This window comes from Ranitomeya imitator, chromosome 4 (genome assembly GCF_032444005.1).
Source record: "Ranitomeya imitator isolate aRanImi1 chromosome 4, aRanImi1.pri, whole genome shotgun sequence".
Classification (NCBI taxonomy): domain Eukaryota; kingdom Metazoa; phylum Chordata; class Amphibia; order Anura; family Dendrobatidae; genus Ranitomeya; species Ranitomeya imitator.
In genome coordinates, this window is record NC_091285.1 from 94,682,970 (window position 1) to 94,709,737 (window position 26,768).

General features: G+C 43.1%; 1 protein-coding gene across 1 annotated transcript in view; it reads left to right on the forward strand.

The window, feature by feature from the left end:
- The window catches only part of DOCK2 (dedicator of cytokinesis 2), a 1,209,209-nt gene that overhangs the window by 569,448 nt on the left and 612,993 nt on the right, over positions 1-26,768 (forward strand). The window contains exons 26-28 of the mRNA XM_069763868.1: positions 10,384-10,532; positions 19,924-20,019; positions 23,485-23,583. Of these exons, the coding sequence (XP_069619969.1) occupies positions 10,384-10,532; positions 19,924-20,019; positions 23,485-23,583 (344 nt within the window). The remainder of the gene's footprint in view (positions 1-10,383; positions 10,533-19,923; positions 20,020-23,484; positions 23,584-26,768) is intronic.

Here is a 26,768-nt window from a genome sequence, read left to right on the forward strand (position 1 = left end):
TTTTCTTGGAGCCCTTGCAGTATCCTATTCCATTGAGAGGAATTGATGCTACGCCTTTGGCCAAGAATAAGCCTCAGTACTGGACCCAATTGACCATGTGCATGGCTCCTGCACATCAGGAGGATATCCGCTTTCTGGTGTTGCATAATCTGCATGATGTGGTCGTTTTGGGGTTGCCATGGCTACAGGTTCATAATCCAGTATTGGACTGGAAATCTATGTCTGTGTCCAGCTGGGGTTGCCAGGGGGTACATGGTGATGTTCCATTTTTGTCTATTTCGTCTTCCACTCCTTCTGAAGTTCCAGAGTTTTTGTCGGATTATCGGGATGTATTTGATGAGCCCAAAGCCAGTGCCCTACCTCCTCATAGGGATTGCGATTGCGCAATTAATTTGATTCCTGGTAGTAAGTTTCCTAAGGGCCGATTGTTCAATTTATCTGTGCCAGAACACGCCGCTATGCGGAGTTATATAAAGGAATCCTTGGAGAAAGGCCATATTCGCCCGTCGTCATCACCGTTAGGAGCAGGGTTCTTTTTTGTGGCCAAGAAGGATGGTTCTTTGAGACCTGGTATTGATTACCGCCTCCTTAATAAAATTACAGTCAAATTTCAGTATCCTTCAGTATCCTTTGTCTGATTTGTTTGCTCGTATTAAAGGGGCTAGCTGGTTCACCAAGATAGATCTTCGAGGGGCGTATAATCTTGTGCGTTTTAAACAAGGCGATGAATGGAAAACAGCATTTAATACGCCCGAGGGCCATTTTGAGTACCTGGTTATGTCATTCGGGCTTTCCAATGCTCCATCGGTATTTGAGTCCTTTATGCATGACATCTTCCGAGAGTACCTGGATAAATTCCTGATTGTGTATTTGGATGATATTTTGGTCTTTTCGGATGATTGGGAGTCTCATGTGAAGCAGGTCAGAATGGTGTTCCAGGTCCTTCGTGCGAATTCCTTGTTTGTAAAGGGGTGAAAGTGTCTCTTTGGAGTTCAGAAGGTTTCATTTTTGGGGTTCATTTTTTCCCCTTCTACTATCGAGATGGACCCTGTTAAAGTCCAGGCCATTTACGATTGGACTCAGCCGACATCTGTGAAGAGCTTGCAAAAGTTCCTGGGCTTTGCTAATTTTTATCGGCGCTTCATCGCTAATTTTTCTAGTGTTGCTAAACCGTTGACTGATTTGACCAAGAAGGGTGCTGATGTGGTCAATTGGTATTCTGCAGCTGTGGAGGCTTTTCAGGAGTTGAAGCGTCGTTTTTCTTCTGCCCTTGTGTTGTGCCAGCCAGATGTTTCGCTCCCATTTCAGGTTGAGGTTGATGCTTCTGATATTGGAGCAGGGGCTGTTTTGTCGCAAAGAAGTTCTGATGGCTCGGTGATGAAGCCATATGCTTTCTTTTCTAGAAAGTTTTCGCCTGCTGAGCGTAATTATGATGTTGGTAATCGAGAGTTGTTGGCCATGAAGTGGGCATTCGAGGAGTGGCGTCATTGGCTTGAAAGAGCTAAACATCGCATGGTGGTCTTGACGGATCACAAGAATTTGACTTATCTTGAGTCTGCCAAACGGTTGAATCCGAGACAGGCTCGATGGTCGTTATTTTTCTCCCGTTTTGATTTTGTGGTTTCGTACCTTCCGGGCTCTAAGAATGTGAAGGCTGATGCCCTGTCAAGGAGTTTTGTGCCTGACTCTCCGGGTGTTCCTGAGCCGGCGGGTATTCTCAAAGAGGGGGTAATTTTGTCTGCCATCTCCCCTGATTTGCGGCGGGTGCTGCAAAAATTTCAGGCTGATAGACCTGACCGTTGCCCAGCGGAGAAACTGTTTGTCCCTGATAGATGAACTAGTAGAGTTATCTCTGAGATTCATTGTTCAGTGTTGGCTGGGCATCCTGGAATTTTTGGTACCAGAGATTTGGTGGCCAGATCCTTTTGGTGGCCATCTTTGTCATGGGATGTGCGTTCTTTTGTGCAGTCCTGTGGGACTTGTGCTCGGGCTAAGCCCTGCTGTTCTCGTGCCAGTGGGTTGCTTTTGCCCTTGCCGGTCCCGAAGAGGCCCTGGATGCATATTTCTATGGATTTTATTTCGGATCTCCCCGTCTCTCAAAAGATGTCGGTCATTTGGGTGGTTTGTGATCGCTTTTCTAAGATGGTCCATTTGGTACCTTTGTCTAAATTGCCTTCCTCCTCTGATTTGGTGCCATTATTTTTCCAGCATGTGGTTCGTTTACATGGTATCCCGGAGAACATCGTTTCTGACAGAGGTTCCCAGTTTGTTTCGAGGTTTTGGCGATCCTTTTGTGCTAGGATGGGCATTGATTTGTCTTTTTCCTCGGCTTTCCATCCTCAGACAAATGGCCAAACCGAACGAACTAATCAAACTTTGGAAACATATCTGAGATGCTTTGTTTCTGCTGATCAGGATGATTGGGTGTCCTTTTTGCCATTGGCTGAGTTCGCCCTTAATAATCGGGCCAGCTCGGCTACTTTGGTTTCGCCGTTTTTCTGAAATTCTGGTTTCCATCCTCGTTTCTCTTCAGGGCAGGTTGAGTCTTCGGACTGTCCTGGTGTAGATACTGTGGTGGATAGGTTGCAGCAGATTTGGACTCATGTGGTGGACAATTTGACATTGTCCCAGGAGAAGGCTCAACGTTTCGCTAACCGCCGGCGCTGTGTGGGTCCCCGACTTCGTGTTGGTGATTTGGTTTGGTTGTCGTCTCCTTATGTTCCTATGAAGGTTTCCTCTCCTAAGTTTAAACCTCGTTTCATTGGTCCGTATAAGATTTCTGAGGTTATCAATCCTGTGTCATTTCGTTTGGCCCTTCCTGCTTCTTTTGCCATCCATAATGTGTTCCATAGGTCGTTATTGCGGAGATACGTGGCGCCTGTGGTTCCATCCGTTGATCCTCCTGCCCCGGTGTTGGTTGAGGGGGAGTTGGAGTATGTGGTGGAGAAGATTTTGGATTCTCGTATTTCGAGACGGAAACTCCAGTACCTGGTCAAGTGGAAGGGTTATGGTCAGGAAGATAATTCCTTGGTTTTTGCCTCTGATGTTCATGCTGCCGATCTGGTTCATGCCTTTCATTTGGCCCATCCTGGTCGGCCTGGGGGCTCTGGTGAGGGTTCGGTGACCCCTCCTCAAGGGGGGGGTGCTGTTGTGAATTCTGTTGTTGGGCTCCCTCCTGTGGTCATGAATGGTACTTCGGCTGGTTCTGTCCATGGACTTCCTCTGGGTGTTTCTGAGTTTCCTTCCACAGGTGACGAGGCTAAGTCGTTAGTGGGCTGCTCTATTTAACTCCACTTAGATCTTTGCTCCATGCCACCTGTCAATGTTCCAGTATTGGTCTAGTTCACTCCTGGATCGTTCTTGTGACCTGTCTTCCCATCAGAAGCTAAGTTCCTGTTTGTTTTTCTTTGGTTTGCTATTTTTCTGTCCAGCTTGCTATTTTTATTATTGTCTTGCTTGCTGGAAGCTCTGGGACGCAGAGGGAGCGCCCCCGCACCGTGAGTCGGTGCGGAGGGTCTTTTTGCGCCCTCTGCATGGTCTTTTTGTAGGTTTTTGTGCTGACCGCAAAGCAACCTTTCCTATCCTCAGTCTGTTCAGTAAGTCGGGCCTCGCTTTGCTAAATCTATTTCATCTCTGTGTTTGTATTTTCATCTTTACTCACAGTCATTATATGTGGGGGGCTGCCTTTTCCTTTGGGGAATTTCTCTGAGGCAAGGTAGGCTTTATTTTTCTATCTTCAGGGCTAGCTAGTTCCTTAGGCTGTGCCGAGTTGTATAGGGAGCGTTAGGCGCAATCCACGGCTATTTCTAGTGTGTGTTATAGGATTAGGGATTGCGGTCAGCAGAGTTCCCACGTCCCAGAGCTCGTCCTTAATTATCAGTGACTATCAGGTCATTCTGTGTGCTCTTAACCACCAGGTCCATTATAGTCCTGACCACCAGGTCATAACACTTTTGACTCTGCAAAAACTTTTACTCTTGCTCTTATTCATTCTTGTCTGGACTATTGCAACTTTCTATTAATTGGTCTCACTCTTACCAAACTCTCCCCTCTCCAATCTGTCTTGAATGCTTCTTATCAAAACCACCTTTCCATAACAAAATACTATAGAAAAAAGAGGCTATCACTGATAGTTTAAAAAGTACAACATTTATTGAAAAAGATAAAATGACAAACAACAGAAAAATTCTATTACTAAAATACGCTGGGAGCAACACGTGGCCGGGACAACAAAGTCCACAAAACCCATACAAAATATGGATGTAGTTACAATAGTGTAAACAGTATATATGGCGTAGCAAGACAATAATCACTAGGCATCAAGAGCGTAAGTCTTACGCCCCCTTGTTGAGGAAGCCAGTCAGGCGAAACGGCGCTGTCGGGGTCGCTGTGGAACGCTCTTGGTTGGGACAATAGAATCCATGTAAGTTTATCTTTAATATCACACTTAGTGTATATGGCTTATGGGTCATTGTGGCATGCACTTTATTAAGTTCCCGGGTAGGGATGTTTACATATTACTTATATTAAGAGTGTATGCTAATCTACCCTTGTAGTAGGTAGTACTTGTCTTTTACTATGCACCTCTATAATAAGCATTACTAGTAGTGTTGAGCATTCCGATACCGCAAGTATCGGGTATCGGCCGATACTTGCGGTATCGGAATTCCGATACCGAGATCCGATACTTTTGTGATATCGGGTATCGGTATCGGATCAATAGGGATCAATAGGGTCGCCACGCGACCAATCAGAAGCCATGACGTCATTCGCAGGTCTTCAATTCCTAGAATTAGGAGTTTAGTGAATGAGAATGACGTCGCGGCTTCTGATTGGTCGCGTGCCGGTCACATGGGCGGCACGCGACCAATCAGAAGCCGCGACGTCATTCTCATTCACAAAACTCCCAATTCTAGGAATTAATCTGTCTATACACCTGGCCTGCATCTAGATTATTAGCAGCGGGATTGATATATGTGCTCTTTGGGGATATGTTTAACGGTATTTTACTCTCTCCAGTTAGAGCTATAATTTCGTATCTCTCCCCGTTTTTCAGTAATGCCCTGCATTTGATGCCTAGTGATTATTGTCTTGCTACGCCATATATACTGTTTACACTATTGTAACTACATCCATATTTTGTATGGGTTTTGTGGACTTTGTTGTCCCGGCCACGTGTTCTTACAATTGTTGCCATCCACCTTTGGTGTCTCCCCTATTTCCTCATAGATTGTAAGCTTGTGATCAGGGCCCTCATTCCTCTTGGTATCTGTCTATTTAGGTGATTATTGTTATGCTGTAATGTATTTTATTGTCTGTACAAGTCCCCTCTAAAATGTAAAGTGCTGTGGAAAATGTTGGCGCTATAGAAATAAAATTATTATTATTATTAATTTTACTTCAGTTATTCAATCTTTTCGTAAAAACTGATATGCTATTCATTGTTCATTATAAACATCAATGACCTTTAGTACTGATGACTTCATCAGCAGTTCACTTTTCTTTTTTTGGGCTATTTTTAGTAAGTACTAACCAGTATATACCAGGAATTCCCTATAAGACCTATCAATAGCTTTACACTTGCACAATTTTCCCTACTTTTGATAACTTCATTCGTGTTTTACAACTACCATACTTTTTGGACTATAAGACGCCCTGGACCATAAGACGCACCCCAAATTTGGGGTGAAAATTGCAGAAAAAAAGATTTTTTATAAGATGGGGGTCCATCTTATTGTCCGAATTTACAGTATCTTACCTGAGGGCTGACGGTGACAGAGCAGGGTCACAGGAGGCATGGTGTCGGCAGAGGTGGTGTGATGCAGTATGGCGTGCACCTGAGCAGGGTCCCTTCCTGCTTAGGTGGGCGACGCCATGGCCTGGTGTCCATGGGGGGGTTGCAGCAGTGGTGTGATGACGGTAGAGGTGCGGGGATGATGAGCGGTATGGCGTAAGCAGGGTCCCTTCGACAGGTGAGGTGACGCAACGGCCCGGTATCCAATGTGAGCAGCAGAGCAGGGATAATTACCGGTGTCTCAGTGGCGGCGGCCATCTTCCTGAGGCCCCGCGTGCGCAGATGAAGTGCTCTGCTTCCCGGGGCTTCAGGAAAATGGCCACAGGAGAGGCCGCGTGTGCGCAGATGGAGATCGTGGCGGCCATTTTCCTGAAGCCGAGATCTAAATTGCGGGAAGCAGAGCACTACATCTGCGCACGCGCGGCCTCAGGAAGATGGCCGCCGCCACCGAGACATCGGTAATTATCCCTGCTCTGCTGCTTCAATTGGATCCCGGACCGCTGCGTCACCTCACCTTTGGAAGAGACCCTGCTCACGCCATACCGCTCATCATCCCCGCACCTCTGGCGCTGCCGCACCTCTGCCGCCGCCACCACACCACTGCCGGTAAGCCTGCATTACGACTATAAGATGCACCCTCCATTTTCCTCACTTTATTGGGGGGAAAAAGTGCATTTTGTAGTCCAAAAAATACGGTAACTGCTTACTTGCTCCCTTATCTATCTATATAATCGTCTAAGGGTCACCTCCGTCTGTCTGTCTGTCTGTCTGTCACAAAAATCCCATGTCATTGAATTTGCTCCTTCCTACTCTCCGTCAGTGCCCCCTCCAGTCAGCGCTCACACAGGGTTAATGGCTGTGTTACACAGCGTTATGCCGCGGTGTAACGCAGTCCATTAACGCTGCTATTAACCCTGTGTGACCAACTTTTTACTATTGATGCTGCCTATGCAGCATCAATAGTAAAAAGATCTAATGTTAAAAATAATACAAAAATAAAAAATCATAATAAACTCACCTTCCGGCGCCTTTCCCACTCTTTGCGCCGCTCCGGCCCATGCATTGCGATCTCACGAGATGATGACTTAGCGTCTTCGCGAGACTGCTACTTCATCATCTCGCGAGACCGCAATACATTCTTGGGACCGGAGCATCGCGAGGAGCATTGCTAAAAGCCTTGCCTGGATCCAGGGGCCGCTGGAAGGTGAGTATATAACTATTTTTTATTTTAATTATTTTTTTTAACCGGGATATGGTGCCCACATTGCTATATACTACATGGGCTGTGTTACATACTACGTGAGCTGTGTTATATACTGCATGGCCTTTGTTATATACTGCATGGGCTGTGCTATATACTATGCGGCAGGGCAATATACTACGTGGTTGTGTTATATACTGCGTGAGCTGTGTTATATACTGCATGGGCTGTGCTATATACTATGCGGCAGGGCAATATACTACGTGGTTGTGCTATATACTACGTGGCTGTGTTATATACTATGTGAGCTGTGTTATATACTGCGTGGGCTGTTTTATGTACTGTGTGGGCTGTGTTATGTACCTCGTGGGCTGTGTTATATACTACATGGACTGTGCTATATACTACATGGGCTGTGCTATATACTACGTGGGCTGTGCTATACACTACATGGGCTGTGTTATATACTGCATGGACTGTGCTATATAATGCATGGGCTGTGTTATATACTGCGTGGGCTTTGATATATACTATGTGGGCTGTGCGATATACTGCGTGGGCTGTGCTATATACTGCATGGGCTGTGCTGTATACTACATGGGCTGTTCAATATACTACGTGGGCAGTACTATATATGTGGGCTGTGCTCTATACTACGTGGGCTGTTATATACTATGTGGCCTGTGCTATATGCTACGTGGCTGTGCTATATGCTACATGGGCTGTGTTATATGATACTTGGGCTGTGTTATATGCTACTTGGCTGTGGTATATTTCTCTGCTGTATCTGTGCATCATAAATCGCGGTATGTGTTAAAGAGGGGGGCCCTGTTATGATTAGGTAATTCAGTACCACAATGGACATAGAAGTCAGAGCACACACAGTGACCTGACAATGACCCAAAAACACAGAACGAGCTCTGAGACGTGGGAACTCTGCTGACCGTAATCCCTAATCCTCTCCAACCACACTAGAGGCAGCCGTGGATTGCGCCTAACGCTCCCTATGCAACTCGACACAGCCTGAGAAACTAGCTAGCCTGAAGATAGAAAATAAGCCTACCTTGCCTCAGAGAAATACCCCAAAGGAAAAGGCAGCCCCCCACATATAATGACTGTGAGTTAAGATGAAAAGACAAACGTAGAGATTAAATAGATTTAGCAAAGTGAGGCCCGACTTTCTGAACAGAGCGAGGATAGGAAAGGTAACTTTGCGGTCAACACAAAACCCTACAAACAACCACGCAAAGGGGGCAAAAAGACCCTCCGTACCGTCTAACGGCACGGAGGTACACCCTCTGCGTCCCAGAGCTTCCAGCAAGCAAGAAAAACCAAATAAGCAAGCTGGACAAAAAAAAAACAGCAAACAAAATAACAAAAGTGGAACTTAGCTATGCAGAGCAGCAGGCCACAGGAACGATCCAGGAGGAAGCAAGTCCAATACTAGAACATTGACTGGAGGCCAGGATCAAAGCACTAGGTGGAGTTAAATAGAGCAGCACCTAACGACTTCACCACATCACCTGAGGAAGGAAACTCAGAAGCCGCAGTACCACTCTCCTCCACCAACGGAAGCTAATAGAGAGAATCAGCCGAAGTACCACTTGTGACCACAGGAGGGAGCTCTGCCACAGAATTCACAACAGGGCCCACTGTGACTCTTTTGCCCGGGGCCCTCTAAAACCTCAAGCAGGCCTTGGCTTCACTGATTGTTCGCGGCTGGCCGGGCGTGACCAATCAGCGACAGGTGCATTCCTGCCACAAATTGGCGTGGAATTTGAACCACGCTTTGCTAATTCGTCGCGCCCAGCCGGCTGAATCCTGTGTATAAATTGCATTATTCTGAAAACTTCATAAATAAACTACATACATATTTTAGAATAACCGATGCATTAGAATCCGGCCACCATCTAGTCTACTTTATAATCGTCTAATTCTGTCTGTTGGTCTGTAACGGAAATCCTGCATTGCTGATTGGTCCCACCCACGACCATCAGTGACAGGCGGAGTCTGGCTGCAAATTGACTTGGGATTTGAGCCACACTTCGCTGATTGGTCATCCCAGGCCGGCCACAACCAATCAGCGACAGGCGCAGTCTGGCTGCGAATTGGCACAGGATTTAAACACCGCTTCAGTGATTGGTCATGACCAGCTGGGCACGACCAATCAGCGATATTGGTGCGAGATTTAAACACAGCTTCGCTAATTGGTCGCGGCTGGATGGGCGCGACCAAACAGCAATATTGGTGTGTAATTTGTCCACGTTTACTGGACAAGTTTTGTCAGTCACAGTGCCATGTAGTTCAGTCATGTTCACTGAACACGTTCTGTCAGTCACAGCTTTTGCCATGACAATAAACAAGTCACAAGGTCAAACTCCACACCGTGTTGGCATACATCTACCAAAGCCCATTTTTGGTCATGGACAACTCTACGTTGCATTTTCAAGAGTTAAAATGAGATCCAATGTCAAGGTGCAAGCTTTTCATACACCTGTACAAGGAAAGTTGCTTATAGATAGTCAAAAGGTATTCACAAGAAATGTGGTGTACAAAAATATTTTGGGTTGATATTGTTAACAGATATATTACAGTTTCGATGTTCTTCTTTCATCTGATGATTTATTTAAATACAGTTAGATATTCATGTAATGGTTTATATATTTTGATGATCAGTTTAGTAATTTTGTTCAGTTGTATTAAGTTCTATGAGCAATAAAATTTAATGATAAAGTATATATTTTACCCAGAAAATCCTGTGTATTCATTGCATTATTCTTAAATCTTCATAAATAAACTACATACATATTCTAAAATACCCGATGCGTTAGAATCGGGCCACCATCTAATAGATCATAACTAGAGATGGGCGAACCCGAACAGTAAAATTTGACGTCCTTACCGAACACCTACTGTTGGGGCATGGACATGGACTAATTGGGTATAATGGTCCCCATTAATTGTCTGCGCTATACCATATCACATAACTACTGTAAGGTTTTAAGGAAACCCCACATGGTGAACCCTAAGGTAATTTTATTCTTCTGTAACTGATGTAACCTTCTGCAAAGTGAGAAATGATGGCTTATTTTGGTCAATTTGTGTGAATCGAATTACTGCTTTTAGGAATTCAGGGATCTGCAAATTTCATAAAATTTAGCTTGAATTCAATTTACATCTGATTGAGTCAATCATCTCTAATGGTCACTGCAACAGTAAGTGGTGTCATTTGGTTGACATGAGTTGACAGTTGATTACAAGGTGGCATGTTGCATCTGCTACATGTGTGACATATTATACCCATGAAGTGAGGCTTAAAATGTTAAAACTTGGTAACATATTATGACTCTAACCACTGTATGTAAGTATCACATTTTTTTCCTTTCAGAATGCCGTGATATTTTGTTGCCTATGATGACCAAAGAATTAAAAGAATGGATAGAACAAGGAGGACTTGAGGTGTCCCAATCAAGAGATAAGAAGCACTGTGTGTTTTTGCTCAACAGCATTCTGGAGGTGCTCAGCAGTCAAGATGTGGTAAGAACAATAATCATTACCGTTATGTACTTAGCTAAAAGTATTCAATGTGCTAGTCAAAAACAAGAAAGTAGAAAACTAGTTATTTTTTCAATATTTATTGCAGACTCCCTTCAAAAATGCCCTCCCATCAATTTTTTTTTCTCTTAATACATTGCAACCATCACATTATAAAACACTGTGTACTTACAAGTACTGTAAGGCCAGTCTCACACGTCCAGATAATTCCGGTACCGGAGAAAACGGTACCGGAGTTATCCGTGTCCGTGTGTCCGTGTGCTCACGTAGGCCTTCTGTGTGGGATCCGTGTGATGTCCGTGAGTACGTTTTTAGGGTCCGTGTGCTGTCCGTGTGCTGTACGTGTGTCCATGTCCGTGTATTGCAACAATTTTTACAGTTTTAACCCTATGACAGGAAAAACACACACGGACAGCACACGGAGGGCACACGGACAGCATCCGTGTGCATTACGTGTTTACACGGACCCATTGACTTTAATGGGTCCGTGTGATCCGTGCACTCCCACGAACACTGACATGTCTCTGTGTTTTGCACACGGACACACGGTCCGTGAAAACACACTGACATGTGCAGAGACACATTTATTTTAATGTGTCTACGTGAGTCAGTGTCTCCGGTACGTGAGGAAACTGTCACTACACGTACCGGAGCCACTGACGTGTGAAACCGGCCTAATGCTGTGCAACTAGTTTTGCACCATCTTGTTTTCCTATTGTCCTTTAATGGCATCAGCCATGAGCAAAAAGACATGACACCAGTAATATAGCACATGATTGTTTAACAGTGATGAGCATGTAACTACTGAATCCAAAGATTTGGAGCCAGCCTGAGCATCAGTGCTGGATTTCTGACCAAATGTAGAGGTGCATTTAATGTTTCTTTTCTCACATTTGCATTTTTTAAAGTTTGGTATCTGATATGTCTATTAATACACATCAATATTTCATATGACCACTTCTTGCATTAAAAACTGGCCATATTCACTACACTTTAAAAACGAATAGGGAATTCAGTCAAGAGGTGAGTTCAGATATCAAGAAGAATTTGTCACCAGCCTATGTAGGAACGTTAACAGAACGAATGTACATAGACTGTAACCAGACAGCAACAATTTTAATGAAAAAATAATTAAAAAAAAATTGTGTGGGCTCCCATGTAATTTTAATAACCAGCAGAGGGAAACCTGAGGGCTGATGATAATATTCTGGGATGGAGGCAATAACCATAAAGCTTCCCAGGCTATTATTATCAGCTCACAGCTGATTGCTTAGCCTTTACTGGCTAGTTTACAGGGGGACCCCAGAAAAAAGTTGACATGGGGTCCCCCACTTAAATCTAACCAGCAAAAGCTAAGCAGACAGTGGCGGCTGATATTATTAGCCTAGGAAGGGGCCATGGATATTGGCCCCTCTCAGACTAAAAACATCAGTTTTCAGCTACCCAGAAAAGATGCTTCTATAAGATGCACCAAATCTGGTGCTTAGCCTCAACCTTTCCATTTGCCCTGTAGCGGTTGCAAGTGGGGTTCATATTTGTGGGCTTGATGTCACCTTTGTATTGTCAGGTGACATCAAGCCCACAGGTTAGTAATGGAGAGGCATCTATATGGCACCTATCAATTATTAACACCATACTAACACACACACAGAATTAAGTCCTTTATTTGAAATAATGACACAGACTCCTTTAATAATCTTAATTAAACCATACTTACCAAACTCCTAATCCACCAAAGCCAAAGTCTCCTGCAACAGAAATAAAATAATCAACCACAATATTCCTCACCTGTCTGCAGAGGAGATAATCCATAATGTCCCATGACACTCCTGATCACTTTGAGCAGTCACATAAGTTATGTGTCTGCTCTCAAAGACAGCCGCCAATACACTGATAGAAGGTAATCACTCCCACAGTGTAATTACTGAGCTGCCATGAGAGTTCACTGGAATTTATCAGCTGATCAGCTCTGCTGCGTGGGAAAGTTCTTAGACAGCGGTGCTGTAAATGAGAGCACTGGAGCTGATGAACTCCAGTGAACTCTCATGGCAGCTCAGATACACTGTGGGAGTGATTACCCTCTGTCAGTGTATCGCTGGCGGCTGGGTAGAGTGGTCACATCTCCTTATGTGATTTTTTTACACGTGAGATCACTGTGGGACACTTGGGATTACGTGGACTAGGGTGGACAGGTGTTGTGAATTCTGTTATCGAACTCCCTCCTGTGGTCATGAATGGTACTTCGGCGAGTTCTGTCCATGGACTCCCTCTGGTGGCTGTGAGTGGAGCTGCTGCTTCTGAGGTTCCTTCCACAGGTGACGTAGTTTATCCTTTGGCTGGCTGTTCTATTTAACTCCACTCAGATCGTTACTCCATGCCAGCTGTCAATGTTCCTGTATTGGTTCAGTTCGCTCTTGGATCTTTCTGGTGACCTGTCTACTCCAGCAGAAGCTAAGTCCCTGCTAGTTATTATTTGTTCATTGTTTCCTTGTCCAGCCGGATATCATGAGTTTGCCTTGCTAGCTGGAAGCTCTGGGATGCAGAGTGGCATCTCCGCACCGTTAGTCGGTGCGGAGGTCTTTTTGCACACTCTGCGTGGTCTTTTTGTAGTTTTTTGTGCTGACCGCAAAGATACCTTTCCTATCCACTGTCTGTTTAGTAAGTCTGGCCTCCCTTTGCTGAAACCTGTTTCATTTCTGCGTTTGTGACTTTCATCTTTACTCACAGTCAATATATGTGGGGGGCTGCCTTTTCCTTTGGGGAATTTCTCTGAGGCAAGGTAGGCTTTATTTTCTATCTCTAGGGCTAGTTAGCTCTTAGGCTGTGAAGAGGCGTCTAGGGAGTGTCAGGATTGCTCCACGGCTATTTCTAGTTGTTGTGATAGGATTAGGGGTTGCGGTCAGCAGAGCTTCCACTTCCCAGAGCTTGTCCTGTGTGAGTTTAACTATCAGGTCGTTCCGGGTGCTCCTAACCACCAGGTCATAACAGACAGGTGAGTATATGATTGTTTATTATCTTACATTATTTCTAGGAGACAAGGGCATCGGGGATTGAGCATTAAGGTGAGTATAATGTTTTTGTATTTGAATATGTATGTAATGTAACTTTTCTTTATAACTGTGAGCACAGGCACTGGCAGATGAGACTACGTCTCACACCGGCAGCACCTGCTGTCACTGTTATCAGTGACAGCAGTCGTAGCTCGATGGGAGCAGTAGTCTCATCGGCCCATGCCTGCAGGTCGCAGTCACAGCTACGGGGTCACATTGACATCTGCCAGAATGATCCTGCAGTGCTCTGACAGACGGTCTTACCAGTGGTTGTGTCACCACCGATAATAACCACCGCTTTTACCCATAGTCTGCGGTTAGCGTTACTTCGGGTCACACCACAGCTGAGGGGTCACACTGACATCTGCCAGCATAATCCAGCAGTGCTGTGACCAACAGTATGGGTAGCATTACCGCGAATGACAGTCACTGCTGTGGGTTCACATGACATCTGCCAGCATGATCCTGCAGTGCTCTGACCGACGATCTTACCGTTGGGTGTGATACTGCCGATAAAAACCACTGCCCCGGTGTTTCCCACACTGTCACACAGATGACAGCATGGGAAATACCATAGGAAGGCGGTAAACACAAAACAAAAATTCGTTGCAACACTGCAGAGCGAATCCCCACCACCTCCGTAGTGAGTAGACAGGGATCATTGCAATCAGGCAGTGATAAAATTGATATGCCTTAGAGATTGCAATCACACAGCTGAAGTGTTGTGGACAGCTCTCCAGGCTAAGTTTTATCAATGGATGTATCTGCTGAACCTCTTCCGACAAGCCTACAGCCTGCAGTGATCCTGAAGTTATTGAACCGCCGCGCAACCTGCCCTACCCTCTCCTAGTGTTTCATCACCCCTCTCCTGCAGACTGTGAGCCCTCGCGGGCAGGGTCCTCCCTCCTTATGTACCCGTGTGCCTGTTATCTGCTCATGTTTAATGTATTTGTCTATATTTGCCTCGTATTCACATGTAAAGCGCCATGGAATAAATGGCGCTATAAAAATGTATAATAATAATAATAATAATAACAACCTGCATCCAGGGAAGCCCTTGTCCGATAAAGGTGCAAACCTAGAGGCGGATCTACGGCGAGGCAAGCTCACACACGTGCCTTGCATGGCTCATGTCCTCAACCTGGTCATACAGCATTTTCTATGCCACAATCCTAGCCTGGGTGAGCTTCTACAGAAAGCATGAAAGCTGTGTGCTCATTTAAGCCCTTTGCACCCCTCAAGTCATTGACTTGCATGAATACAGAGGTCTTTGTCAATGCCAGTTAACAGATTGATATGCGATTCTGACACGGTGGAATTCCACTCTGCACATGTTGCAGCAACAGTGGCAGCAGTAATGAGCCCTGAAACAGTATCTCAAGTCTTATGCGCCACGTCCGTACTGTGTTGTCCCAGGCTATATCACTTTTACAGAGTGGGCATAGATTAAGGACCCTTCTGCTCAGTTTCAGAATGGCTACTAAGATGGTTAGAATTGATAATGCTGTCATCAGAATCACGATCCGGTCATGTATATGCTGGAGCAGACTTTAAATAGCCTGCAGGAGGAGACGGTGGTCCCAGAAGAAGAGGAGGAATCAGAGGAGGTGGCGGAAGGGATAACATTGTCTCTAGGTTTCAGACTGTCATCACACAGGCAGGTGCCAAGAGAGAGTGGATTACTGAGATTGAGGTGGGCTAGTGATAACAGACAAACTGTTAGTGCAGCAAGAAGACACTCATATGTCCGGCTCTACCATGACGTCAAAGCTCATGCTGTGTTGGTGTCTGGTTAATACTGATGCTTGTTTCCTCCGTCCACTCCCACCAACCATGAACAACATAGATGGGAGGTTTATCCTCTTCACCTGACAGTTGCTCGCCCATGACTTCTTCTTACTCAATTTGTTCCTCGGATCTAGCACCTTCACTATCTGCAACATGATCCCCGTATAATTATGATTACAAAAAGTGCTGACTGCTGGGATGTCATCTGTTAGATCCACATTATAAAACCACATTTTTCCAGATTTTTCCCACACTGGAAAGGGACCTGTGAATGCTGGAAACACACTTTTACACAACTTTAAAGAGAGCTTTTCCCCAAAGACAGCAGTGAAGCACACAGTTAGCAACGCAGCTCTAGACTTCCAACCTCCGGCACATCAACTCGTTAACACCAAAACATTAACAGCAGCAGCAGCATCAGTAGTGTAACTGGAAGAAGCAATTTCTGTGAGTCCTTTGATGCTTTTTTTAGACTAGCTCGTGCACCAGCACAAGAGTCCAAGTCTTACACATGGTGAACAAATGGAGAGGATGGTGCAGGAGTATCTAGAACTTAATATCAATACCGTCAGGGAGAGTTTGGACCCTTTCACATTTTGGTCTTCCAAAATGGATGAGTGACCTGAGCTTGCCTCACATGCCTTGGAGGTTTTATCATGCCCAGCAGTCAGTGCTCTCTCAGAAAATGTCTTCAGCGTTGCTGGTGGTATCCTGACTGATGAGCAAAGTCAGCTGTCCCCTGAAAGTGTAGACTGCCTAAGTTTCATCAAGATGAACAAGTCATGGATATCCAAGGATTTTGACACCCTAATATTGCATTTTTTAGTATGCTTCATTAATGTCGCGTAACTGCACTCTGTGATATCTTCAGTGTGGCTTCTGTGCCTGCTGTTGCTGCTGCTGTTGTAGATTTTAGCACAAATTTGTGGAAATGTGAACAGTCATGGTTGGCCTACATCTGCTGGGTTGGCTGTAGTGGAAGACGTGTTCTTCCCAATTATTTTATTTCTACGCTTGTGAAATTTATGCCACCTCGGTGATGTCAGACCTTCATTTGTTTAACTGTGAACACTTCTGGTTGGGTGTCCATCTTCTAGATTTGGCATAGTGGAAGACTTGCCGCTCCCTATTAAACTATTAATACTGTGGTAACATTGACGCCACTTTGGTGGTGTCTGCCAATAATTTTTTGAAACGTGAACTCTCCTGATTGGGTGCCTATCTGCTGGATTGGGTGTAGTGGAAAACCTGTCGGTCCATATTATACTATCTATAATACTGTGGTGAAATTGATGCCACTTTGGTGGTGTGTGCCAATAATTTTTGGAAATGTGAACACTCCTAATTGGGTGCCTATCTGCTGGATTGGGCATAGTGAAAGACCTGTTGGTCCCTATTATACTATGTCTACTGTGCCACTTTGGTGGTGTCTGCCAATAATTTTTTGAGTTCTATCTCACATAGGTTTTCCACTACACCCAATCAAGCAGATGGACAGCCTGTCAGTCTATATTATACTATCTGTACTGTGGTGAAATTGATGCCACTTTGGTGGTGTGTGACAACAATTTTTGGAAATGTGAACACTCCTGGTTGGGCCTCCTTTATGCGTGTTGCCTGTAGCAGTAGGCCTTTGAGACTGTCAGACCTCCACTTCCTTGAATTCAACTACACGTGTTACTATCCTTTAGATTTTTCTGCCAATAGTAGTCTACGAAATTTCTATGATATTGGTGCAGTCTGATTGTGGCTGAGCATGAAAGCAGGTTGAGCTGATGCATGTGGTATCAAGGCTCCCAGCACAGGACGCCTACACCAATCCCTCACCCATCTTGTCTTACTGTGACGTTCAATTAAAGATATAAATATTATCACACGCCCCGATACCTCATGGCTGGCTGAGTGCTGCAGTGCCATGCTACAGTTTATACTGTGGGTGAATTGAGCCATTTTCTTGGTGTATGTCCCTCATTTGACGTTTTGGCAGCTTTTGGGGCTGTTATAAGGTATTGTGCATGTGTTTATATTTGTCTCCCATTGCCTTGAATGGCGTTCGGTGAATATTCGACGAATATATTGGCGAATATTGCAGATTCGGCAATCGTAATCCGAACTGAACATTAAAATGTTCTCTCATCTCTAATAAAGAGCTTAATATTTTACTCCTATGTATGTGTGCACAGTGTAGCATACAGGCAAGCCGCCTTGATTTGCTCTTGATAATTTTACATTTCTTATTGCACTGTGGAGAAGCACCTGATTAACTGAGACATGAAACAAGTAGCCGTCACAGATTACAGGTGTCTCCTTTGTGACAGGAACAGCCATTGAATACTTTTCTAAAGCGCACAATAAATCCTGATCAGTATGCAGCGTGTAACTACTGTGACTTGTTATAGAGCACAAAATAAAAAGGCCCCACACCATAAACATGGAGGACTGTGATAATCAGGAAAACCTACACAAAAATCCACTAAAAAATGTCATAAAAATATAAATTTTATTGAACCATGTTTAAAACATAATTATGAAAGTATAACATCATACAAAAAAGGATGAAAAACAAGCAAACTTTGGCAGAGGTATGAATTACAGGAGGTCCAACAATAATAACTGTATAAATAGCACCAATGGTGTCCCACCGTAAATAAATCAAAAAAGTACAGTGCTTAAAGTGAATCAAGTGCAAAAGTGCATATACAGTACATGTGGCCCAAAAACATCCTACAGGACTAGGAACAATTATTTCAGTAATATGATGCAATGCATAATGAGCAAAGTTATTCTGAAGCCTTATAAAGGAGAAATATTTCTCTGCACGTAGTAGTCAGACATAGAGATAAAAATGAGAAAAGTTCACAATAAATACTGGCTAGAAAGTACACATAGTTACTAGTGATGAGTAGGGTTGAGCGACTTTTACTTTTATAGGATCGGGTCGAGTGAAATCGGCCGATCCTATAAAAAAAGTCAGGGTCGGGGTCGGCCGAAACCCGAAAACTAATGCAGTGCATTGGGTTTCCAATGGTTCCCAGGGTCTGAAGGAGCGGAAACTCTCCTTCAGGCCCTGGGATCCACATTTAAGTGTAAAATAAAGAATTAAAATAAAAATATTGCTATACTCACCCTCTGACGCGCCCTGGTACTAACCGGCAGCCTTCCTTCCTTTGAATCAGCGCGTGAAGGGCCTTAGATGACGTTGCGGTTTGTGATTGGTCGCGCGACCGCCCATGTGACCACTCGCACGACCAATCACAAGCCATGACGTCACCGAAGGTCCTTCAAGCGCTGATTCTTAGGAAGGAAGGCTGCCGGAAAGAAGCAGGGCGCTTCTGAGGGTGAGTATATTCCTATTAGGTATATATTCTCCAGGTCAGTACGAGTTCGTAGACACCTAACATGAAAAGGTTATTTTTTATCTAAGTGGTGAAAAAAAATTCCAAACTTTGCTAAAAAAAAAAAAAATTGTGCCATTTTCCGATACTCGTAGCGTCTTCATTTTTCGTGATCTGAGGCCGGTTTAGGGCTTATTTTTTGCGTGCCGAGATGATGTTTTTAATGATAGCATTTTGGTGCAGATACGTTCTTTTGATCGCCCGTTATTGCATTTTAATGCAATGTCGCGGCGACCAAAAAAAACGTAATTCTGGTGTTTTGAATTTTTTTCCTGCTTCGCTGTTTAGCGATCAGGTTAATGCTTTTTTTTAATTGATAGATCGGGCGATTCTGAGCGCGGCGATACCAAATATGTGTAGATTTGACTTTTTTTTATTGATTTATTTTGATTGGGGCGAAAGGAAAGGGGGGTGATTTAAACTTTTTTATTTTTTTTATTTTTTTAACATTTTTTCCAACTTTTTTTTTTTACTTTTGCCATGCTTCAATAGCCTCCATGGGAGGCTAGAAGCAGGCACAATGCGATCGCCTCTGCTACATAGCAGCGATCTGCTGATCGCTGCTATGTAGCAGAAATGGAGGTGTGCTGTGAGCGCCGACCACAGGGTGGCGCTCACAGCCACCGGCGATCAATAACCATAGAGGTCTCAAGGACCTCTATGGTTACAATGGAGACGCATCGCCGACCCCCGATCATGTGACGGGGGTCGGCGATGATGTCATTTCCGGCCGCCCGGCCGGAAGCGGTAGTTAAATGCCGCTGTCTGCGTTTGACAGCGGCATTTAACTAGTTAATAGGTGCGGGCAGATCGCGATTCTGCCCGCGCCTATTACGGGCACATGTCAGCTGTTCAAAACAGCTGACATGTCCCGGCTTTGGTGCGGGCTCACCGCGGAGCCCTGCATCAAAGCAGGGGATCTGACCTTGGACGTACTATCCCGTCCAAGGTCAGATAGGGGTTAATAAATTGTACCTCTGTAAATTAGATTCTAAATAGCACCCTAGACAAGTGCCTACTTTTGCATACCACATTTCAGCCCTGGACAGGCTGTCTAGCCCTGATTTCATGCATAAATACCCGGATACGTTTAATATATTTTGCCAATATTTAATTAAAAATATAATTGCAATTTTTCAGGATTCGGTCTACTATCACATCCAAGAAATTACTGAACAACTTTTGCGACCAGTAAACAGGACAGTCATAATGATGGGTCGAGAGCAAGAATTAACTGTGAGTATTTCTTAACTTTGTATGCTTATTGCTCTTTAGAGAGGAAGGGGACTTGAACTCTAGTGCCAGATATTGGAAGAAGAAATCCTATAAGTTAATAATGACCCTTTAACAAGCCTTGCAATATTTCTTAGTACAAAAGACAAATCAGAATCTCAAATTGCAGACAGTGTTTCTGGTTGTCGCCCCTCATCAGTGCAAAGTATGATGTCTGATTTGGCTAGGTGAGAGGCTTAAGACTGGGATGTAAGAGGTAACATTTCTTCTTGTTGAGAATGACTTGCCACAGTCAGTCATCATATGCAGGCATGACACTCTCTACAAGGGGAAACATTTCTCCTTATGTCCCTTTATTGACTTCAAAACAGTAGTTCATTGATGAATCTTTTAATGTATATTTAACATCTAATTTTAATTTTAATACTCTTTTGTTATCATGGCCTGACAACTTGGCTGACATATCTAGGTAAATTATATTTAAGAATATCCAATTTTGTCAATCGGAATGTATGTATGGTATTCATAAGTGAATATATATATCCAATGTGCACATGAAAATGCAGTGTGAATTCACCTTTTGGCTATATTCATACCGTACTTAACTTTAAGTTCTTCTTTGTTGCATCTAAAAATGAGTGCAGTTTGGAGGCTAATCTTGCTTTAAAAATACTATAACCCTGTAAGATATAGATCTCCACAGCTAGCATGAATGAAGTCTTAGGCCGGCCTCACACTAGCGAGTTTTACGGACGTAAGAGCACAGAAACTACGTCCGTAAAACTCGCATAAAATACGGCACAATTATTCTCTATGCCCCTGCTCCTATCTGCCGTATTTTCCTGATCAGTATTTTACGGCTTTCTACGGCCGTAGAAAATCGCAGCATGCGGCGTTTGTCACCGTATTGCGCAAATAAAATGTCAATGAAAGTCTATGGAAGCCCCAAAAATACGGATTACACACGGACCAGCAGTGTGACTTGCGAGGAATACGCAGCGCTGTTAGAGAGAAAAGCCAGCAATTCAGTGCGGTGTACAGTAAAATCACACTGACAGCTTACATTAGAATAGGTAGAATAAATGTGTACACATAGAATAGGTATATATATATATATATATATATATATATATATCAGTGAGACACTTATATGTATATATACAGCGCTAGATAGCTTTAAAGCCGGTAATTCAATTGCCGGCTTTTGCTTTCTCCTTCCTAAACCCGACATGATATGAGACCTGGTTTACATACAGTAAACCATCTCATATCCCCATTTTTTTTGCATATTCCACACTACTAATGTCAGTAGTGTGTCTATGCAAAATTTGGCTGTTCTAGCTAGTAAATTAAAGGGTTAAATGGTGGAAAAAATTGGCGTGGGCTCCCGCACAATTTTCTCTGCCAGAGTAGTAAAGCCAGTGACTGAGGGCAGATATTAATAGCCTGGAGAGGGTCCACTGTTATTGCCCCCCCTGGCTAAAATCATCTGCCCCCAGCCACCCCAGAAAAGGCACATCTGGAAGATGCGCCTATTCTGGCACTTGGCCACTCTCTTCCCATTCCCGTGTAGCGGTGGGATATGGGGAAATGAAGGGTTAATATCACCTTGCTATTGGAAGGTGACATTAAGCCAAATTAATAATGGAGAGGCATCAATTATGACACCTATCCATTATTAATCCAATACTAGTAAAGGGTTAAAAAAACACACACACATTATTAAAAATTAATGATAAAAACACAAAGGTTGTTGTATTAATTTATTCTACTCTCAATCCACTCACTGAAGACCCTCGATCTGTAAATAAAAAAAATAAAATAAACCAACAATATACATACCTTCCGAGGATCTGTCACGTCCAACGATGTAAATCCATCTGAAGGGGTTAAAATATTTTGCAGCCACGAGCTTTGCTAATGCAAGTTGCTCATGTCTGCAAAACCCCGGGAATGAAGGTAAAGTAGGTCAATGACCTATATTTACCTGTATTTGCGGTGAGGCGCCCTCTGCTGGCTGTTCCTAGATCGTGGGAACTTTCCTAGAAAGCTCCCAGGCTCGAGATCATAAGAGGGCGCCCTCTGCTGGTTGTCCTCATATGAACTCGAGCCAGGGAGCTTCTAAGAAAGTTCCCACGATCTAGGAACAGCCAGCAGAGTGCGCCTCACCGCAAATGCAGGTAAATATAGGTCATTGACCTACTTTACCTACATTCTCCGGGGATTTGCAGACATGAGCAACGTTGCATTAGCAAAGCTCGTGGCTGCAAAATATTTTAACCCCTTCAGATGGATTTACATCGTTGGACGTGACAGATCCTCGGAAGGTATGTATATTGTTGGTTTATTTTATTTTTTTTATTTACAGATCGAGGGTCTTCAGTGAGTGGATTGAGAGTAGAATAAATTAATACAACAACCTTTGTGATTTTTTCATTAAATTAATTTTTAATAATGTGTGTGTGTATTTTTTTAACCCTTTACTAGTATTGAATTAATAATGGTTAGGTGTCATAATTGACGCCTCTCCATTATTAATTTGGCTTAATGTCACCTTACAATAGCAAAGTGGCATTAACCCTTCATTACCCCATATCCCACCGCTACACGGGAATGGGAAGAGAGTGGCCAAGTGCCAGAATAGGCGCATCTTCCAGATGTGCCTTTTCTGGGGTGGCTGGGGCAGATGTTTTTAGCCAGGGGGGGGCCAATAACCATGGACCCTCTCCAGGCTATTAATATCTGCCCTCAGTCACTGGTTTTACTACTCTGGCGGAGAAAATTGTGCGGGAGCCCACGCCAATTTTTCCGCCATTTAACCCTTTAATTTAATAGCTAGAATGGCCAAATTTTGCAGAGACACACTACTGACATTAGTAGTGTGGAATATGCAAAAAAATGGGGATATGAGATGGTTTACTGTATGTAAACCATGTCTCATATCATGTCGGGTTTAGGAAGGAGAAAGCAAAAGCCGGTAATTGAATTACCGGCTTTCTGCTATATCGTGCTGGATGAAATATTAATATATATACATATATGTGTCTACTGATATATATATATATATATATATATATATATAGACAGTATTTATGTTTTTGTTTTTTTTAACACATGGATCCCTTGTATAACCGTATGTCGGTTTTGCAAGCCTGCTATAAAAACACGCAGTACGGATGACATACGGATTACATACGGTGGATGCCATGCGCAGAAAACGCTGAAACACCCTGCCTACGGAGGAGCTACGGACCACTATTTTGGGGACTTTTCAGCGTATTACGGCCGTAAAAAACTAACCGTATTTTCATATGCTGAGTGTGAAGCTGGCCTTAAACTGAGATACTTTCATTTTACTGTTGAATACCCTCTTCACTTTTTACCATGTATTATTGGCTGTGTTTTATAACTTAACTGTGTTTTATAACTTGTATGCTAAATCCCTTTTTGCATTTGTAATACTTTCAGAGTCACTTTGTTGCATGTATGACTGCAATTCTTCAGCAAATGGATGACCAGCATTATAGTCACTATGTAGGAACTTTTAATTCAAATACTGACTTGGTGGTAAGTAGTACAGGACATTCTTTGTTATTAAAGAGTAATAGTTTTATTTATTAGTACATTAATTTATTAAGTTTGGCAAATAGAAAATACACAATTTTTCAGTAATCAATAATTGATAGATTGGTTTATATCTTGTTTGAATTGCACAGAAGCGTTACTGGAAATCGATTCACTAATCTCTGCACATTAACCCTCACATATACAGCTTGCCTGACGGAATCCTCAGCTCTTCTTTTGATTAGCTGGTCTAATGTAACATCATTGATGCCCATATGACATTAGGCTAGCTAATCAAAAGAAGAGCCGAGATGCCATCAGGTAAGATGCAGTTTTCAGGTCTGGCATTCAGCTGCCATGTATCACTGAGAACAGGTCCTGAGAATCAATTTGCCCCATTTCTACTAGATAGCTACTTAAAAAATACTAAACATCCTACTGATCAATCTGACAAAGACCAGGCTAATCCACAGTGAAAGCACAAAAAAGAAGAAAAGAAAGAGGAGAAGGAAGTAGTGATGAGCGAATCTTTTGAAATTCGAATTTGCTGGCTTTGACGAACTCACCCTAAGTAATTAATAGGTGAATACATTTGTGCAGATCGCATAATTAAAACACCTCTAACTGCCTGGAGAATGTGTGAATTCCCCTTTGAGTCAATTGAAAATGTTTTCAACTATAATGCAAACACAGCCTTTATAATAACCAATTGACTTCACATTTCAACCCATTTATTTAGGAGAAAACTGTTAGCCACAAGTAGACAAAATATGGAGGCTGGTGGGGTTTATGTGCCAGGGCTGCTTTTTTTGTTAACACCCACCACCCAGTGAATTTTGCTTTTACGTAGTCATACTCCACATGGGGCTCTTCTCATCATCCTCTTAAAGGAGTTATTTGAATGACGTAGCCTTGCGCATGATCAACCACCATTGACATGGTGCTCTTCAAAGATCAGTTTCTCGAGATCATGGAAGTCCCAACGGTCCGACCCCCAGTGATTAGAAAGTCATCAAGTACTGTTGATTACTCCCAGTATATAGAAGATGAGAACTGGTATTCTACACGGACTATATACAGAATAATACAGATACTGAGGATGACACCCAGTATACAGGGCAGAAGTGGTACTGAGCAGTGTAAATACACTGCACAGCACCACTTCTCGTGTCCTGTATATTTACACTGCACAGCACCACTTCTCATGTCCTGTATATGTATATACACCATGTTCCAAATTATTATACAAATGATATTTTTTTTTCGGATTTCCCACATTGGTTTGTGCAAATGACAGTGAGTCTAATAAAAGTCATCACCCGTTAGAGTATACATGGAATTTTATTGAAGAAACCTCCCAATGATAACAGTATAATCCCCAAAATGAATAAAACCTCAAAATGCACTGTTCCAAATTATTAGGCACAGTAGAATTTCTAAACATGAACATTTTCAGTTCTTTAAAACATATCACATTTGTTGAATTTGCAGCATTAGGAGGTCACATTCACCGAACAAAAAAGCTATTTAACAACAAAACATCCTAACAGGCCAAGTTATATGTTAACATAGGACCCCTTCTTTGATATCACCTTCACAATTCTTGCATCCATTGAACTTGAGAGTTTTTTTTTTTACAGTTTCTGCTTGTATTTTTGTGCATGAATTCAGAATAGCCCCCAGAGCTGCTGTTTTGATGTGAACTGACTCCCACCCTCATAGATCTGTTGCTTGATGATACTTCAAAGGTTCTCTATGGGGTTGAGGTCAGGGGAAGATGGTGGCCACACCATGAGTTTTTCTCCTTTTATGCCAAAAGCAGCCAATGACTCAGAGGTATTCTTTGCAGCATGAGATGGTGCATTGTCGTGCCTTCAGGAGCAAAATCTTCATGCATGTTTCTGCTTTTTATACCATGGAAGAAAGTTGTCAGTCAGAAACTCTATAAACTTTAGAAAGGTAATTTTCACACCTTCAGGAACTTTAAAGAGCCCTACCAGCTTTTTCCCCATGATTCCAGCCCAAAACATGACTCCTCCACCTCCTTGCTGACGTTGCAGCCTTGTTGAGACATGGTGACCATCCACCAACCATCCACTACTCTATCCATATGGACTATCCAGGGTTGCTCAACACTCAACAGTAAACAAGACTGTTTGAAAATTGGTCTTCACGTATGTCTGGGCCCACTGCAATCATTTCTGCTTGTGAACACTGTTTAGGGGTGGCCGAATAGTAGGTTTATGAACCAAAGCAAGCCTTTGAAGGATCCTACACCTTGAGGTTCGAGGGACTCCAGAAGCACCAGCAGCTTCAAATATCTGTTTGCTGGTTTGTAATGGCTTTTTAGCAACTGCTCTCTTAATCCGATGAAGTTGCCTGGCTGAAGCCTTCCTCATTATGCTTTTATCAGCACAAACACGTCTGTGCTCAGATTCAGCCACAAATTTCTTAATAGTACAATTATCATGCTTTAGATATTTCCCCAAAACTTATGTTTTTATCCCTTGACCTTGGCATTGCACTATTTGATGCTTTTTGGCAGCAGAGAGATTGTTTTTCTTTCCCATGTTACTTGGAAACTGTGGCCTGCTTAATAATGTGGAACATCATTTTTAAGTAGTTTTTCTTTAATTAGAATGACCTGGAAAACTAATTATCACATATGTTTAAGATTGATTTCAGTGATCCATTGAGCCCTGAGACACAATATCATCCATGAGTTTATTTGAAAAATAAAACAATTAAATCTTTGACACTTAAATCCAATTTGCATAATATTTTGAAACATGGTGTAGATGCTTAGATCTACACTCAACATTCATTCTGTGAGTATGTATGTGTATATATACAGTATGCATGGTATATATAAAACTTCCTTCTCACCCCCCAATGGGGGTGGTCTTTATTGTATTTTCTCATTCATGGGTCCTCTACCAGAGGCTTGGGAGTTTGAGGGTTTTGCACAGGATCTTAGTTAATCCTAGCATTGCACTTTCCTAGACAGAGAGTTTAGATGTTGCTCCTGGGATCTGTTGTAGCCATTTTCCAAACTTAGGGGTCACTGTTCCAAGTGCTTCTATCACCACTGTAATCACTGTTTCCTTCACCTTACACATTTTCTCCAGTTCTCTTTTGAGGTCCTTGTATTTTCTCCAGCTTCTCATATTCATTCTTTCTCTTGTTGC